This window comes from Mesoplodon densirostris, chromosome 17 (assembly GCF_025265405.1).
Source record: "Mesoplodon densirostris isolate mMesDen1 chromosome 17, mMesDen1 primary haplotype, whole genome shotgun sequence".
Taxonomy (NCBI): domain Eukaryota; kingdom Metazoa; phylum Chordata; class Mammalia; order Artiodactyla; family Ziphiidae; genus Mesoplodon; species Mesoplodon densirostris.
In genome coordinates, this window is record NC_082677.1 from 63,833,207 (window position 1) to 63,850,878 (window position 17,672).

At 42.3% G+C, this 17,672-nt stretch overlaps 2 protein-coding genes across 9 annotated transcripts in view; one reads left to right on the plus strand and one right to left on the minus strand.

The window, feature by feature from the left end:
• Positions 1 to 12,472, plus strand: part of CLDN10 (claudin 10) — a 92,915-nt gene extending 80,443 nt beyond the window's left edge. For all 3 annotated transcript variants that reach the window (XM_060080103.1, XM_060080102.1, XM_060080104.1), the window contains 2 exons: positions 11,336 to 11,443; positions 12,352 to 12,472. In XM_060080103.1, coding sequence (XP_059936086.1) covers positions 11,336 to 11,443; positions 12,352 to 12,472 — 229 coding nt within the window. The remainder of the gene's footprint in view (positions 1 to 11,335; positions 11,444 to 12,351) is intronic.
• A 2,344-nt stretch (positions 12,473 to 14,816) lies between these two features.
• The window catches only part of DZIP1 (DAZ interacting zinc finger protein 1), a 53,820-nt gene continuing 50,964 nt past the window's right edge, over positions 14,817 to 17,672 (minus strand). For all 6 annotated transcript variants that reach the window (XM_060080094.1, XM_060080098.1, XM_060080097.1 and 3 more), the window contains one exon: positions 14,817 to 15,883. In XM_060080094.1, the coding sequence (XP_059936077.1) occupies positions 15,807 to 15,883 (77 nt within the window). In that variant the 3' untranslated portion in view covers positions 14,817 to 15,806. The remainder of the gene's footprint in view (positions 15,884 to 17,672) is intronic.

A 17,672-nucleotide genomic window follows, 5' to 3' on the forward strand; every position in this document is an offset into this window, starting at 1 on the left:
ACCAGGGAGGCCCCTAAGGTTGCTTTTTAATTGTGTGTAGTAGTTAAGATGTACCTTATCTTTATGGATGTCTTTATTAGCTCTTTTCTTCAATGACTTAAAAATATAACACCTACAATTTGCCAATTTACCTTAAGTCATTAAAAACACAAGAGTGAGGGATTATGGAAAACACCATGGCTTACAAATTGGTAATATTTGCAAATAACAGGTCATTCACAGCAAAAAATACAGACTTTATTTAAAAAAAAAAAAAAAAAAGAAAGAAAACCTGCATATTGAGAACATGTTTAGCTCCTTGAGATCAGAGCTCACTCACATTTCTATCCCAGCAGTGCCTGGCACAAAGAAAGGCCCTCCATGACTTATGTACAAGGAATTATCAACGCCTGTTGAGAATTGTTAAATATGATCAGATGCTAATTACCCACAATGGTAGAAAAGAGGCATGAAGATGACATGTGACACCTACAGGAATTCACAAACTTTATTTAAATAAAACTTCTATAAAAATCAACCAGTTGACTAACTTGCTGTCATCTGTTTTCCTTTTATCAACGCCTCTAGTGGAGGAGAATGAGATGGAAATTAGGAAGATTAATAAGCTGCAAATTGGGTATCAACACAAAGTAGACTGATTCCATAGGTTTTTTTTTTAATATTTATTTATTTGGTTGCACCGGGTCTTAGTTGTGGCAGGCAGGCTCCTTAGTTGTGGCTCCAGGGCTCCTTAGTTGTGGCACATGAGCTCCTTAGTTGTGGCATGCAAACTCTTAGTTGCAGCATGTGGGATCTAGTTCCCTGACCAGGGATCGAACCCGTGTTCCCTACATTGGCAGCACGGAGTCTTACCCACTGCACCACCAGGGAAGTCCCTTGGTAGGTCTTAAAAAATATCATAATTTTTAAAGTGAGATTTTGATTTTGGCATATTCTAAGGGATAGGGCTTCCTAGCTGGCATTTGCTAGCACTTAGTAAGTGGTGCCTCTGATGTAGTTTGTGCGTGAACACACAGAGGAATATGTTGGAGAATCACTGCCAAAGGCAGGGCCAGCCCTGGAAGAGTTGGGATAAGGGCCCCACTCTAGGGGGGGTTCTGACTCTTTCTTTGGTGTCTTCATGGATCTGCATGAGGGTAAGTTCCTTGAGGTCAGAAAACATCTATTTCATCTCTTACTTGCCTAGCACGGTGCCCGGTATGTGAAATCCTGATGTGTAGAACTGGTCCTTTCAGGATGAGCAGAAAAGCCTTCTATTATCTCAGCAGACTGAGGAAGCCTCAGAGAGGACGGAGCTGGGAGGCAGGCTCACCCTTCTCTTCGCGCCCTTATCATGCATTCATCTTTCTCCAGCAGCGTGGCTCCCTCCGGTCCTAGATGGCCTGGCTGTGGCATACGCATGCGTGTGTTTGGCCCTTAGGCAGGGCGATGAGGCGCACCTGCTCGCCACAGGCTCTAGTTAAAATTTCTGGTGAGCAGATACTCGTCCCAAAACGCACTGGAATACAGTTCAGGCCTCAGAACGTAGTCTTGTTGCTGTTTTTCTTAAGGATTCTCTAACATGTAAATTGAATCTTCTTGGTGGATTTCAAGGACATCCCTATATAAGACTCACCTTGGTTGCCTAAGTTAGAAACACACAACTAAGCTCATCCACAGAGTTCCCACCACATTCCTACTATGTGCAGGGAACTCTGTAGGTGCTTTATTGATGAGGGAACAGAATCCGTGTCTTCTGGTGTATCGCTGGCATAAAGATTGTGGCCATCACGCTGCAAACAGTAGTAGGCTTTGTGTTCAGTGGCTAATTATTTCTGAAACCCTTCCTTTCCCAAAACTCATAGGGGAAGATTTTTCTTCCGGCCTACAATCATTTGACAGAATTGCAATCTTTAAAGAGCTTCACCTGACTGTGGCTGTTTCTGCCATTTCTCCATTTTTTCCTTTTGTTTTACTTCCTTGTGTCCATTCAAGTTGTGATTATGTTTTATGGCTCCAGGATGGGCTCCTGCAAAGCCTTTAAAACTATTTCTCAACTCTTCCCTTTGGGCTGTTTCAAACCAACTTCCTCCTTTTTATTAAAGCAAAACCTACCACATAAAAAATCTATCCTCTTGCAAGCTTATGGTCACAAGCACTCCTTAGCGTGAGTCACCGTATCATTGTGTTGAAATATAATTACATATCCCCACCATGGCTTTGTTGTCCAAACCACTAACTTCTGAGCGTCTTGCTTTGTTTTTTCTTAAATAGACTGTTCCGAAGAGTTGATTGGCTTAAAGAGTTGTTCTGCATAAAGAAACTTCTTTTCAAATCATGCAAAGTTGGGGCACTGAACCAATTTCCTTAATTGAGGAAACAGGACATCGTGATCTTAGATTTATTCTCTTTTAGTCAATGAGATTTATCATGAACGTTTTGGCTCAGATATTCATATTTGGGTCTTATCATACTCCAGCCTTTGTATTTTGAGAGCTTTTAAAACCATGGAGTTATTTATCTCTAGCATTCTTCATTCAGTTAGTTTCTACTTTAGAATCTAAGTTTTACTTTGGTAAAATCTTTTCATCATTGTGGTTATTTAGTAGTTAGAGAAGTAAACAGCTGTCTACTTCCCGATAGATTCCCTCAGTCTTGTCATCTGTCAAGTTCAATGCACAATAGACAATACAAGAAGGACGTTTCTAGGTTACACACATTTTCCTGGGTGAAGTTGAAAGGAATATCGATCTCACTGGGTGACCTTGCCTAGATATTTAACTTCTCTCTTCTGTCCTTATTTTAATTTAATGAATTATAGATGTTTGTGTACTTAATCTTATTGCAATCATGAGGTTATTTGGAGAATGAATTAATGTCGGTAAAAGGCTCATAGATTCTCAGATAAGGGATTCCATAGAAGTGCCAAGTGTTAAGAACAAAACAGAAGTTGACTGTTAAATATTAAGAAGGTGTTACTCTGTGATTTCACTTTGTTCTGTGGTAGCACTGGCCACTTCAGATCATCAGAATTGCTCTGATGCTTTTGTTCATGCTGGCAGGACTTAAAAATATACTTGGAAATCAAGTGTTTGGCAACTATGTTTTGTTTTCATTGACCAGTATATGAAGTCACGACTCCTTCCAGTTTGCCAGGGTTTCTGGTGACTCAGCTTTTAGCACCACCACCCCGTTCCTTCCCTTTTCTCACATCCCAGGTAACCCCTGCATATCCTGCAGGACTTGCATTCTGCATAATGTGCCCACCTCGGTGCTCCCTTTGCCCTCTGTGCTCCGATTATAATCCTACTGGGCAGTGACACTTGCTTATCGGTCCATCTTCCAAACCAGATCAGGAGCATCTCGAAGCAAAGACCACGTCTTGCTGATTTGGGCATCTCTTGTAGCTAGTCCCTACTCCGTGACATTTCCAGCAAGGATGGTCAGTGAGCAGTGGTGTACCACTGTCTGTCTGTCTGCATCTCTCCTAGAGTGGAAAGACTGAGTATGCTTGGGGAGATTTGGTTAAAGGAATGGGGAAGGAAGGCAGCCTACACACTGGTTAAAAATGAGGACGCTGGATCAGGACTGCCTGGGAGGGAGCCCCAGCTCTGCCATTTATCAGTAGTGTAACCTTGAAGAAATTACTTCCCTTTCTGTGTCCTGTGTTCCTCATCTGTAAAATGGGAAGAATGGGAGCTATGAGGTTATTGTGAGGATGAAATGAGATAGTACATTTCAGCTACTTAGAATGTGCCTAGCATGTAGTAAGCACTCAGTAAATGCTAGTAAATTAATTTTAAGGGTACTGACCCTTAAGCAGAGGATATTAATGTAGCAGGTCATTATCTTATATGCTGTATTAAGGGTGGCCACAGAGAAATGTATATTGAAGTGTTGGAGGCCTAGTGGAAAGGATAATTGTTGTAAGACACTTGACTCTCAAGTGGAAGGCAGGTAAGGGACCTAGCATGAACGCATTTAAAAGAAACAAGGCTTGTGTAATTCCTTCTCTTTATTTCTGATCATCTCCATCACAGCTTTGAGTTAGAGATACGCAGCAATTTGAAACTGTCAGACGGATAGATACTCCTGAGACCCTTCTCATGAGAACTCATCCTATGTTCATCTTCCCAACTCCAGGCTCGATTCAAACTATTTTCAGGCAGTCTGCTGAGGATTCGGAAGATCATGTAGGGTATGCTTTGTTTTTTTTTTTTTTTTTTTTTTTTTTGTGGTACGCAGGCCTCTCACTGTTGTGGCCTCTCCCGTTGCGGAGCACAGGCTTCGGACGCGCAGGCTCAGTGGCCATGGCTCACGGGCCCAGCCGCTCCACGGCATGTGGGATCTTCCCGGACCGGGGCACGAACCCGTGTCTCCTGCATCGGCAGGCGGACTCTCAACCACTGCGCCACCAGGGAAGCCCTAGGGTATGCTTTTAATTGACCCACGCTTTTTTGCTGCAAATCCATCTGTATTTTCTTCCTTCAACACAAACAGATGTGCAAACCCACCTTCACACCCACAGACTCTTGCTGGTCATGGCCCCAGGTGCCACAGGACAGCCCTGGTTGTTTTAGGAATTTCCCATCTTGGAGCACAGCCCCCCTCTGCAGTGTCAGTTTATTCAGACTTCGAAGTTTGCGTGAGAACATGTTACTGTGCCTACTTTGAGTGTTGTGACTCAGCACATCATTTCCCACTTAAAATCAAGGCCCAGTAAACCCCCAGTTATCCACATGAATGGAGATCAATGGCATGGATGTTGCTCAGTAACAGATTTGTTTTTGAATCGAACTGTGTAATTTGGGGGACAGGAGGTGGTCCTTTTAAATTACAATTTACTTTGACTAATATTATATTAAGTTATACTGTGGATGGTTTATAAAATTTCCATGAGTAATCGGCAAGAATCAGAACTCCTGTAAAGACACTCACTGTGCACTTTACACACGGTTAGAGAGAGAAGGAGGCAGAGAGGTTAAGAGGCGGGTTTTCAAGTTCACTCTCTGCTCTGCTCCTGGCCCTGGCCCTGGCTCCTCTGTGATCTTAGGGAAGATGCAGTTGCTTCCTCTGGGTAACGGGGATAGCACCTGCTGCTTCTGAATGTTAGGGGGATTAAAGAAAGTAACATATAGACAGCACCCCGACAGGGGCACATGGTAGGTGATTACCTGTTCTTAACATACAGTCTATAGAATTCTGAACTACCCTAATGATAACTCATAACACACGGAAAGGTAATGCACACATGTCTGTTATAAACTATAAACCAGAGAAAAGAATGCGTGCCTGTTACGAACATTGAAAAGCAATTTAGAATTGACACACACAGAAAAATCAGTCTTTATTTTGAGTTTCCTAAATTTGAGAATTCTCTGTGAAGGTTCCATATGCAAGTAGGTGCTTATTATTTAAATGATCCCATTCTACTCTAGCCACCATTTGCGAGGCACCTTCTGCTATTTCATAGTCCCGTAGGAAGCTTTGGGTAGGAAATCTTGTGGCATCATCCAGACTGCTGAGCAAACTGTTAACTGATGTGAATTGCATAAGGAGAGGAGAGACTGAAGCAGCCTCGGGAAATACACGGCTCGGTGGGCACTAAACAGCCTGCTTCCGGTGCCTGGGACCCCAAAAGAATGTGGAGTATTTGGGGGAAATGTATGTTTGTAGATAATGCCTGTAAAATGCTTGTCTACATAAAATCCATCCGTGCAGTTATATAGACCTTGGGTTATATAAGCCTATGAGTTGAGGAAAGTTTCTTTTTGATGGTAATCTTTAAAAGATTGGTATACCAATGAAATTCAGTTTTAAAATGTTAACATTGATAATATATGGGTGTGCTTCCTAAACTTTAAACTTTTTAAAAACATATTTAGTTGTTTTAAGGTAACTGGAATGTTTTGGCTGCTACCACCCTTGATTAAAATGAGGAGTAGGACAGTATGTTTGAAAAAAGACTATCCTTGATGTCAAAAGACTCGGCTTCTAGCTCTGTGACCTTCAGCAAGCTCACTTTTCTCTGGGGATCTTAAAAGGATGAGGGTTTTTTCATTTGTTAAACAGTTTTTGTTTTGTGTTTGGAGGAGCTGCATTTTCTTTTTTCAAGTCCAACGAGCCCTGATTTTAATTATTACGCTCACCTCTTTTTGTGCTGGGTGAAAAGACAGCCTGAGGGAATTCTGAAAAAATTCCATACCCTAGAGCCACTGAGAACCCAATGAGCCAGAGAGAGACACAACACATCTTTCTGAAATGACAGCTGAAAACACATTGTACTGATTGTGTTTTTTCACATTGATCCCATCTTTTACTTAGCTAAGGTGTACACAAAAGGGAGAAAGAGTGTTGGTTAAGAGCTCGGGGACTGGGATCGTAGTTATGGGTTTTAAATCCTGGTTCTACTATTTGTGTAGCTGAGGTATGGGGAGGAAAGTAATTTAATCTCCCTCAGCTTCAGTTTTTTCATTTGTAGAATGACTGTAGGAAGACCTCTCTCAGGATTGTAATGAAGATCAAATATGATAATACATGCCAAAACAACTTAGCACACAAAACAAAATCCTAGTACAGTGAGCTGACTGTAATAGTAGCTATTGTTGTGGTGGACTGTTACTTGAATCACATCTTTACAGGTTTGGGAGAACAGTTAACGTTTACTTTACAAAAACATGTTCTTCTGCTTCTATTGTTAAGTTTCATCACAGTTTACTATAATTATTTGCTTAATGTCTGACCATCCCCACTAGACTGTAAGATCCTTAAGAACATAGCTGTGTTCTCTCATCTATCCTGAAACACATGGTTCGCACAATGCCTAGCCTGTTATTTCTGTGCTGGTGACCAGGGTAGGCTACACCAGCTCCCCGTGGATGGCAAATCAAGTCACAACAGGGATTTGGGTGCAAGAAAGACAGAGGGAGTTGGTGAAAATAAGAGGTGTCCCTCAATCCGTTCCCTCAGGATTACTGTGCAGGTTACGAGGCTGAAATAGGAGGCAAAGTATGAAATGCATCAGAATTTAGGCCAGGTGTGGTTCTAGCTCTGGCTCCGTCAACAGGAAATGAAGATGTGACCAGTAGCTGGGAGCCCCAGGTACAGCCAGGTGAATAAGAATTAACTTCATCTAGTAATTCAGGGTACATTTTAATGCCTTAGATCTTTATGGTTCTTTTTTGGGAAAATAATAAGTGATCAATCTGTGTTTTACTTTCTCTGTATAGAAGAGAAAATTTTCCCTATTGTTTACTGGATTCACATTCAATTATATACATGAATTAAGGTAATAAGGCAGCTTTGATGAGCCCTATCCATTGAGCAGAATGTCTGAGAGATATTCCAAAAGCAGTGTTCTGATCTGTAAAACGAAGTTATGTCCCTAGCCTGATGGTCCTGGATCTGTCTGGTGCTAAGCAATTTGATAGCCTTTCAGAATAATGAAGAAACTTTGGCGATTTTAACAGCTCAATAAAGAGGCCGCTCTCCTAGTGGGAAAGCTGGTCTAGGGCCAGGAGGATATTGTTAACAAAAGACAGACCGGCAACAGATCATCTGAAATTTGGCTAATCATCTGAGGTGTTGAAGTCAGCTTCTTCCTGTTACCAAAAATGAAGAAAGATTTCCAGGCAGAGACAGAGTTTCCTGATAAATGTTAAAGGAGGCGTTGCCCGGAACAAACGAGTGGATGGTACATGGCCCACCTTCAATCCTGTCTTTCAATAATACAAGGCCATTTTTGCCAGATAACGTACACTGATGGGTGTGAATTCGAGTCACTGTTGAATAAGTCTGCTATACGTGTCTTTCAACAGAATGAAGAAGAAAAAGTCTCTGTAAGAGAAAGAACCAAGTCACAAAAGCCCTCACATCCAAATGGTTAAAAATTATTGGTATAGACGTGGAATCTCTTAGAGACTTCAGCTCTGAAATGGTTCTGTTGATTAGATGTTTGTCTCTGACAGAATTCATAAGAAGTTCAAAAGGAAATGATATTCTCCTTGGAATAGAGTCTATATTTAGTGACCTCAAGAAAATCTAAAAATAAATTTAAAAACAGGAATAAGTGAACCAGTTTTTGATACGAGCCAAACTCATGATTCTTAAATCCCCTCAGAAAGTTTCAAGATGATTAAATGAATATAAAGACATAGTTTCCAACATTTGAACTGCTTGGGTAATTTATCCTCTGATTTCTACACATTTGTATGCTCTTTTTATTTTATTTTTATTTTTAAATATTTATTTATTTATTTGGCTGCTCCGGGTCTTAGTTGCGGCACGCTGGATCTTTGTTGCCGTGTGCAGGATCTTCGTCGTGGCATGCGGGATCTAGTTCCCTAACCAGGGATCAAACCCGGGCCCCCTGCATTGGGAGCCTGGATTCTCAACCACTGGACCACCAGGGAAGTCCCTGCTCTTTTTAAATGAATTGATAGTGCCGAGCTGTGGTTTGATTTCTACCACCCCAACCCGTAATGGACTATTATTAATAATTAGAGACTTACTTTTAACCATGATGCCTGGCACTGGCATCCTATTTTAGAAAGCTAAATATTTTGGAAAAAATCTCAGACTGTTTCTTCCAGGAGTATTTATATTGAGAGTTAAATACTAATGCATAGTTTCAGGAGAGAAAACAGCCTAAGCTCTGGGGGGAAAAATAAAGAAAAATAGAAAGTATCATTAGATTGTAATCCTATACTCATGTCCTCCAAGTAGAAATTTTCACTATGCTCATCCTTTAGTTGTCTCTGCAGTAAAAGGATGACAGCAGACGGACTTGATGCCAGCTTGCTGTAGGAATTGCCGATGTTTAAAGAGGTCCAGTGACAGGCACCTACACCTTGGCAGCCCCTCTGCTCGTTTTATTTGTGTAATCTCATCCAAACATCATACAAGAAGGGTTGATTGTGGACATCCAGGATATCCTTTTTAGATGTGTAACACGATATTTAATGAAGGTATCTTTTCTAAAACTTCCAGTTTAACACTTGATCTGCCACAGCTCTTTTGCTTTCACCTGTGCCCTTCACTCTTCAGTCCTCTTTTGAGCTGGTTTGTGTGCAGACCGAAGGGGTTTTTCCCCACTTACCTCAACCTTCTGTTTCTGCTACGGTGTCTGATTGGCACAGTTGAAGAAGTTTCTTGGTTCCCAGAGCCTAATCAGTGCTCCAGGGCAGGATGAGGTGCTGACAGCTGTCCCTTCCTTTAGCTCTCAATTTGATTTCCCAGGGAAGGCAACACAAGAGTGAGAAAAGAAGGGATCACAAGGCAGCGTGTACTGTGTACGTCACCCGTTCCCAGTTGCAAATGGAGGCTGTGAAGTACCTCAGGAGCCGGCTCTGGAAATGGGCACGTGGACCACAAGGCCCTCATCTTGTGTAAATGTTGCTTCCTGCTCCTGCCGGCTGGAGGCCGGGGCCAGACTGCCACACCACCACTGCTGCCTGCGCCTGCCCAGATGGGAGTTCAGACGTAGCACCACAGCATGTAGAAAAGGATGAGGGAGAGCTCAGGACAGGCACAGGTCACTCACGCCAGCTGCTGGCCACCTAAGCCTGGCCCTGGCCCTGCACTTGGTTCAGGGGGACAGGCTGACCTTGGCCCTGACTTTCCCCTCTTACTCTCACCTCTTCCTTTCCGTTCTCAGCCCCTCTGTGGATTCTGTATGATCAAAACAGACCCTTCCCACTCTGACTTCATTTGACACTGAAAAGCACCATTAGGTAGGGAATGTCGTCCATCAGTTTTTGCCTTGTGATGGCGGTCTGTGGGCTCAAAGAGTTTGAGAATCACTTCTTTATTTAAAAAAAAGAAAAAAGGTAAAAAAAAAAAAACCCTATTCTTCAGGAAAAGGATAGGCAGACATGAGAACACTACAGCCCGAGATTTGGTATACTTTCCTCATTCCTTATTTGTTTCTCTGAAACATATATATATATCGTATCTATATATAGATCTATATATATCTCTATGTTTCTCTGAAACACACACACACACACATATATATATATATATATATATATAATGTATATATATTCCTCCCCTAAAAGGATTTCCTCCAGCACTCAGCTGTGATTTCCTTTGTTGTTCTCAGTAGCGATATTTGTACATTTGTATGGTGACCTCTCCAAGGCAGGGGCTGTCTTACTTATCTTTGCATCTGTTCTAGTCATGAGCGGAGTACTATGGTCTGCCATCTAGGAGATGCCTCACAGCAATCTGTCACTAAATTATAGTTGTTTTTTATTCATCTCTTACTAGATTGTAGTGATAAGCAAGATGAGGCTGTACCTTTCACTGACCTTTCATTGACACTGTAGAAGAAGAAAAACTATTTTTTCCTCTACTCTCCTAGATTCTCTGCTGGGACCCTGTAAATTAGACTGAAAAAAAGGTAGATTAATAAGAGAAAACCAGAGTTCATTAACATGTGCGTCACACATACACATGGGAGTACCCAGTGATGCGTAACTCAAAGGGTTATATAGCATCTTAACAAAAGAACAATACATTTGTAGAGAAGTGGCAAGACAAAGGAAAAGGACTTTGAGCTTCTAGAGGCACAGATTATGGGAAGGCATGTGATGAGGGAACTAATGGAAGATGAGAGTTAGTGAAGTTTGTTACATAGATTGCTCTGGTGCCATTTGTGGGCTGAGCAGCGTGTACAGTGTCTCTGGGAAGTAACTTCTGTCCTTCCTGGCAGAGAGGGGATAGGGAACAGCATTACAAATTTATGTCCTGCTTTTAGGCAGTTGGTGGGGAGGCAGAGAGCTTTCCCCGTACCTGTTTCTTCTCAGTTGCTTTCAGCTCAAAATAATCCTTGTTGCCAAAGTGGCACATTTGGGGTGGCATGTTCTGCAACCCTTCAGTACCTTGCACATGACTGCACACAGCACGTGCTTGATAAACCCTGAGTTGAACTAAAATGAAAGCAAAGGCAACTTTCCCTTTTCTAACTGGAGTCTGCCTTAATGGTTTAGCTCGCGTGACAGCATAAATAGATGGAAACCTTTGTGAGCTTCAGGCAGAGCCCAGAGGAAAGATGCTGATAGGCCAGGAGGCCCCAGCTTGAGTTGACTGCTCCTGCCTGCTTTGCCCGCAGGGATGCTTTCATCTTCCTTTCGGGATGTTGGGAAGGTATAGTCAAGTGGTATAGTCAAGATGGCTATGAAAATGCTTTGAGAAAAGTTTAAAGCATTATACACATACAGATGTTATTACTTCCTGTACAAGCTCCAATAGCAAAAATGTATTATGAGCATTTAATAAGTGTTGGCTAGTAGTGTTAAGCGCTGTTTACTCCCCAATGAGTAAGCTTTTATACTCGTGTGATACTTCTTCACAGGTATGAATTAGGAGCTGCTCTGTTTATTGGATGGGCAGGAGCCTCACTCTGCATAATTGGTGGTGTCATATTTTGCTTTTCAATATCTGACAACAACAAAGCACCCAGGTATGAAAAAGAGACAAAAACGACCTGTTAAAAAGTACAGTACTATTCTAAATTGTTACATGTGGGACAAATTATAGATTGTTCATATGATTCTTAGAAACTTCAAAAACCGAGAATTGGGAAAGGTTAGGAATATCTAGTAAATATGACATTTAATATAGTAAATATTATATTGAATAGAATAAATATAATTATAGTTCATTAAAAAAAAAAAACCCAGAGCTTGACATTCTTACATTCCAAAGCTATTGATGTAAGTAGAAATCTGGGTCTAACTCTGGGGGTCTGTTCTTCACTTTGGCCTCATCAGAATTTTCACATAGGCAGAAATTGCTGATTAAGGTCACCACAGTCTCCTAGGTTCCAGGAAGATGAGTTTTAAATAAGTATTTTTCTTTTTTTATAAGTTTACTTATTTATTTATTATTTGGCTGTGTTAGGTTTTCGTTGCTGTGCGTGGGCTTTCTCTACTTGCGGCAAGCGGGGGCTACTCTTCGTTGCGGTGCGCGTGCTTCTCATTGCGGTGGCTTCTCTTGTTGTGGGGCACGGGCTGTAGGCGCGTGGGCTTCAGTAGTTGTAGCATGTGGGCTCAGGAGCTGTGGCTCACAGGCTCAGTTGCTCCGCGGCATGTGGGATCTTCCCAGACCAGGACTCGAACCCGTGTCCCCTGCATTGGCAGGCGGATTCTTAACCCCTAGTGCCACCAGGGAAGTCCTTAAATAAGGTTTGAAGGAGAGTAACTGAACAAATTAAGAAGCCATGAGTTTCTTCTGCAGATTCTCTTGGTCGAAAGCTAAAAGGGAAAGACAAACTTAGCTATGAGAGAAATAGGGGCAAAATGGTTTCTTGCCATTTTTGTTTGACCTACGTGTAAAAGACAATCTACCAAACTGTGTTTTGCCTTGCAGAATGGGATACACATACAATGGGGCCACATCTGTCATGTCTTCTGGGACAAAGTATCACGGTGGAGAAGATTTTAAAACCACAAACCCTTCAAAACAGTTTGATAAAAACGCTTACGTCTAAAAAGAGCACTGCCCGCAAGCCGTGTCGTGAGCTTGTTTTAAACGTGAACTGTTCACAGAATGCTGCCATCCAGGCCCTCCTACAATTAACACTCAAACTATTTTTAAAATACAAATTTGAAGAACTTGTTGATTATCGGATGTAGATGTTCTTACATAGTTACATACTAATCATTTTCTGACGTGGCTTTCTATAAAAAAATAAACAGGCTATTTACAGGATTTGTATATATTTTATACATCATAAAATACGTATATGTATTTAGCACCAAAGATTCCAGTATTCATAATGTAGCCTTCTTAATCATTCAAACCTTGCAGTCTTTGTCCCCATGTTTTATGTTTCTTTTTCTTCGGATATTAAACAGAAGGTGTTTAAGGGGTTGTGTCTTGTCAACAGTATGGGGGCAATCTGAGACTATTCCTCAGATGTTTGGGTTGAACGAACATGTACTGGCTGCGTAGAGCTGAGTTCTGGTTTCTGACCCCTGTCTGTCACCCCCGTACTTCTCCACGGCTGCTCCGGCAAGGGCTAACAGGGCCAAATGCTATTGCCCATCACCTGGCACGTCCGCTTTAAATAACTGCTCCGGCTTCTCCAGTACAGAGAGCAGATCCTGGGGTGGGGCCTCGGCAAGAGCAGAGCTGGAGACGCCTGTCATGGCCGACTTTGGGGCCAACAGAGGAAGGCCTGGGGCCGCGTTGTACCTGCCCCGCTCGGAAATAACGGACCAAGTTCCAGTGTGTCGCTCAGGTCGTGTGCATGGAACTAACCGGTAATGGAGAGACGGCATTTTTCAAGACGTGTTAAGTTGCTCCAGTGATCTCTGACCAGACGCCGTTTTATTTCCAGCCCTTTTACCTCCTGCCCGTAAGGGCGATAGTTATCTCAGTCTGCGTGTGCCCTCCCTCACTCCATCCTCACAGCTGCCCCCTGAGGTAAGTGCTGTAGCAACCTGAGCTGGCAGGGGATGAAATGAAAGCAGAGTTGAAGTGACTTGCCGCGGCGAGTGACAAAACCAAGACTTTGAACTGAGGCAGTCTAGTGTGAAATATACAGTCTCAAGCTTTGGATAAGAATTGGTTGTCTGTGTAAACCTATGAGTCAGACCCTTTCCAATACTAATCACAGCATGGGTGACCATAACATTTTCATTTTCCTCAAGCGTGAAAGACTTAAAAAGGAAAATCACATTGTTTGGAAGTGCTCAATGAAAGAAAAAGAACAAGTTTATTGCACACACATATATATATATGTATGTACATATATATATATATATGTGTGTGTATATATGTGTGTATATATATATATATATATATATATATGGTTTTTTTCCAGACCATAATAATAATACTTGAATACCTTTTCCAGGGACACAAATGAACTGAAAGCCATGGAGGGAGGTTAGGTGCTACAGGCCAGTGGCGGGGCCGGGTTTTGTGAGTGTGTGTTTAAAACAAATTTTTAAATTTCAGAGCTGTACTGGTGAAGACAATATTTTGATTGTACTGAACTGTTCTAGCTTCTGAAGAATTTACGGAGAGAAGGGGTCAAAGTGCAGAAACACTGTGTCAGTAGCCAGAAACATATTAGTTGTGTGTCAGTGAGGAGAAATATAAGGCGATAGCTCAAAGGAAAACAAACATGCCAATTCTAGTGCAATCTAAAATGACAGGACTAAACAGATAAAGGATCGGTCTTTTCAACATAACTGTTGGGTTTCCTTAGTGGACATTCATCATATTTCCCCAACCCTTTCTGCTCGGGAATTAAGACCTGGCAGACCCAGGACTTGGATTTGAGACCCAGTTTAAAGGCTACTTTTGTCACTTTCTAAGTGTATGGCTTTGGCAAGTTATTGTATAACTGTTTCTCACATCTTCAAGAAAATTATAATAACTGTGTCTCAAGGTGGTTCTAATTAAGTGAACTAATAATGCATGTTAAAAACAAACAAACAAGGAGCTCAACAGATCTCTGCGGAATAAGTGAGTGAATGTAAGGGCCTGGGTTCCTTCTTAGGCGTTGTTGTAGGTTGCTTATCTCTGTCCTACTACAGTGAAGATTTGACTCAGCATTTATTAGAGCTTTTAGAAACATATATAAAGTGAGTACATCTGCATAAAATTGGCCTTTGTGGGAAGTTTTTAAAAGGGTGAGAGTGGCCCACAAGTAAAAAGGACTCTGGTGGGGCAGAAACAGATAAAACACTGTTTTAACTTTTAGGTCAGTGTGTTTACATGGCACAGCTACCAAGGCAAGCTTAAATCCTCTAACGAGCTGAGCCTGACTCAGAAATCAGCTCTAATAACTCAGCCACAGTCACAAGGATGTAATGGAGGGCTTTACTTGAAAGGTTGGCAAAATGAAGAAAGATCCAAAATCCAAAAAACCATTTAGTTAAAATGTAACTTTCTTTTGGAAACAGAGTACAGATAGTACTACAAAGTACAAAAAATGCAGAAAACAGTTTATATGAACTTTTTGAATGTTGACAATGTCATTGTTAAGAACAAAACTAAGTTTTGAGGTACTTTAGAATACAGGTTGGGCATTTTAAAAAAGTGAAAAAAACTACAGACACATGAATTCAGTATTGACTCGATCTATTCTGTTTATAGTGCGATAAATTAACTGACATTTAAACTGGCTACATTTTATTCATAAAATATCCAAGGTAAAGATGATGCCACAGAAATGGTATTTAACGTTCTAAAATAAAACAACATGCTTACAATGGCTCAAAGCTGCATATGGTAAAAGTACTTCTGGAAAATGGAGTTATCTAACGTGGGCCTAGCTATATTTTTATAATGCTAAACTTACTTCTATATGAAAAATAAATAATCTACTCTTAAGATTTCACTGATTCCACTAATTCAATTTTAAGGATATTAACAGAACTTTATAATAAAACACTTCCAACGTGACAACATACATAAGAAAGATATAAAAAAGGTTTTAATTCAAACCAAAACCTGCTATAAGAAGTTTTAAAAAAATTCACTTAAAGATTAGTTGGAAAAAAAATACACTTAAACACTAGAGTACCGTTCTGAAGAAAAAACTTTTGATGACTTCAGTGACACGTTGTTTTTAAGCAGCAGCCGTCTTAAACACCTTTATATGCTTCAAAATACTGCTGACAGTTTGTTTTGTAATAACTGCATTAGGTGCCACTAAAGGGACTCTTGTTCTTTGAGAGTCAGCTTCCTTATTATTGTAGGAGATGCTGCCAAGCAGAAGCGTTAGAGTCGTGTAGGCAGTACTGAAATACTGTGATCCTGCAATACTGCTGGCGTCTGGGAGGGCCTCCTGATGCGTGGGGTGACAGTTACACATCTGAAGAGTCACTCCAATTGGTCAGGGTTACTATGCTGCTTTGCAATAGGCCGGATTCATCCTGAGGTCCTGTGGAGGGAGAGAGGGGGGGAGGGGAGGCCCCAGTGATGAAACAAGCACGCTGTCCAGCCTGTAAAAAATCCGCAACTTCAGAGGGTAATTCATCACTCGTGTCTGAGTCTGCTCGCAACCCCACCCCTAGCTCCTACAAACTGTGAAAGAGGCTGCGGACAGTCCCACCCACGGGATGGCCAGGTCTCTGGGGTAGCCTCACGGGGCCCTCGTAAGGAAGCTTCCGCCCAGCCTCTCCTTGCCAGCATTCAGCACAGGGCCTGGAGGCTGGCCGTGGTAAAGAGAGGAAAATAAAATTAACAAGCCAAGGAGGGATTAAACGGTACCCCAGGTTTTCTAGGGTAGATGAGCTTAAACATGAAGTTAGTTCAAAAGTGCCTTGAGCCACTGAAACAGGAGCGGGCTGAGAATTCCACTTGCATGTGACTCCAGAAATATTTCTTTAAGGGGTGTGGGGCCATGACATTGGGGCGGAGGGAGGAAATGTACTCAGGGCATCCTCTTGGCCCTGTGTCCTCACAGAGTCGCCGTAGCATAAACACGTCTTTTTTTTTTTTTTTTTTTTTTTTTTTTTTTTTGCGGTGCGCGGGCCTCTCACTGCTGTGGCCTCTCCCGCTGCGGGGCACAGGCTCCGGACGCGCAGGCCCAGCGGCCATGGCTCACGGGCCCAGCCGCTCCACGGCATGTGGGATCTTCCCGGACCGGGGCACGAACTCGCGTCCCCTGCATCGGCAGGCGGACTCTCAACCACTGCGCCACCAGGGAAGCCCTAAACATCTCTTTTGCTTTTTCAAAGATTAGGATGGCTCTTGAGACCAAGCACAGAAACCTTATGACGGTGACAGAACAGAAGGTCAGTGTTATGACTGACACGTTGGTGGAGAAAAGAGGTCAAATGAAGGTAGAGGCATCAATGGCTCATCTTACAAAGGGCGGTGGGGGGGGGGGGTGCGGGATGAGGCAGGAGGCCCTGCTACAGACAGAGCAAGTTCAGAGATGTGCACCTGTTTGTTTAAAATTACAGATGCGGGAACAAAAGTCCTGAAGAGGGGGCATGAGGGGTGCAGGGAGTGGGGAAGGAGCCCAATCCTCCTCTGTCTTAGCAGAACTTCGACAGTTCACGTCTAAAGTCAGTGAGCCTAGAAATAGGGGTCTGAGCCCGTTACTCAGAGGCACAGCTCATGGGACCCACAGATGTAGAAAGGCGGAGAGGTGGCGTGGAGAAGAATTACTCTGATAGAAAAAATACAAATTATAGTTTCTGATTTTAACAATTTAATGGGGCTTCCTTGGCGGCGCAGTGGTTGAGAGTCCGCCTGCCGATGCAGGGGACACGGGTTCGTGCCCCGGTCCGGGAAGATCCCATGTGCCGCGGAGCGGCTGGGCCCGTGAGCCATGGCCGTTGGGCCTGCGCGTCCGGAGCCTGTGCTCCGCAGCGGGAGAGGCCACAACAGTGACAGGCCCGCGTACCGCAAAATAATAATAATAATAATAATAATAATAATAAATAAATAAATAAATTTAATGGGTTGAGAGGTAGGTTACTGGACTTATTATCCAGACTCTAGCCTGGGTGAATAGGAACAATAGCAGTGGATGGTTTCACTTGTCATTCATCCCACTGGCTACAGTGCTACAAGGAGAATCTTCCTTGGAAGAAAATAAAAATATTTAACATGTAGACAGATGAATACAAGAAGACAGTCAGAAAAAGTGGCCTCATTTAGGTATATGATCAGAAATTTAAATTTCCATGAGGCATCTGCATGAAGAGACTATTTATATG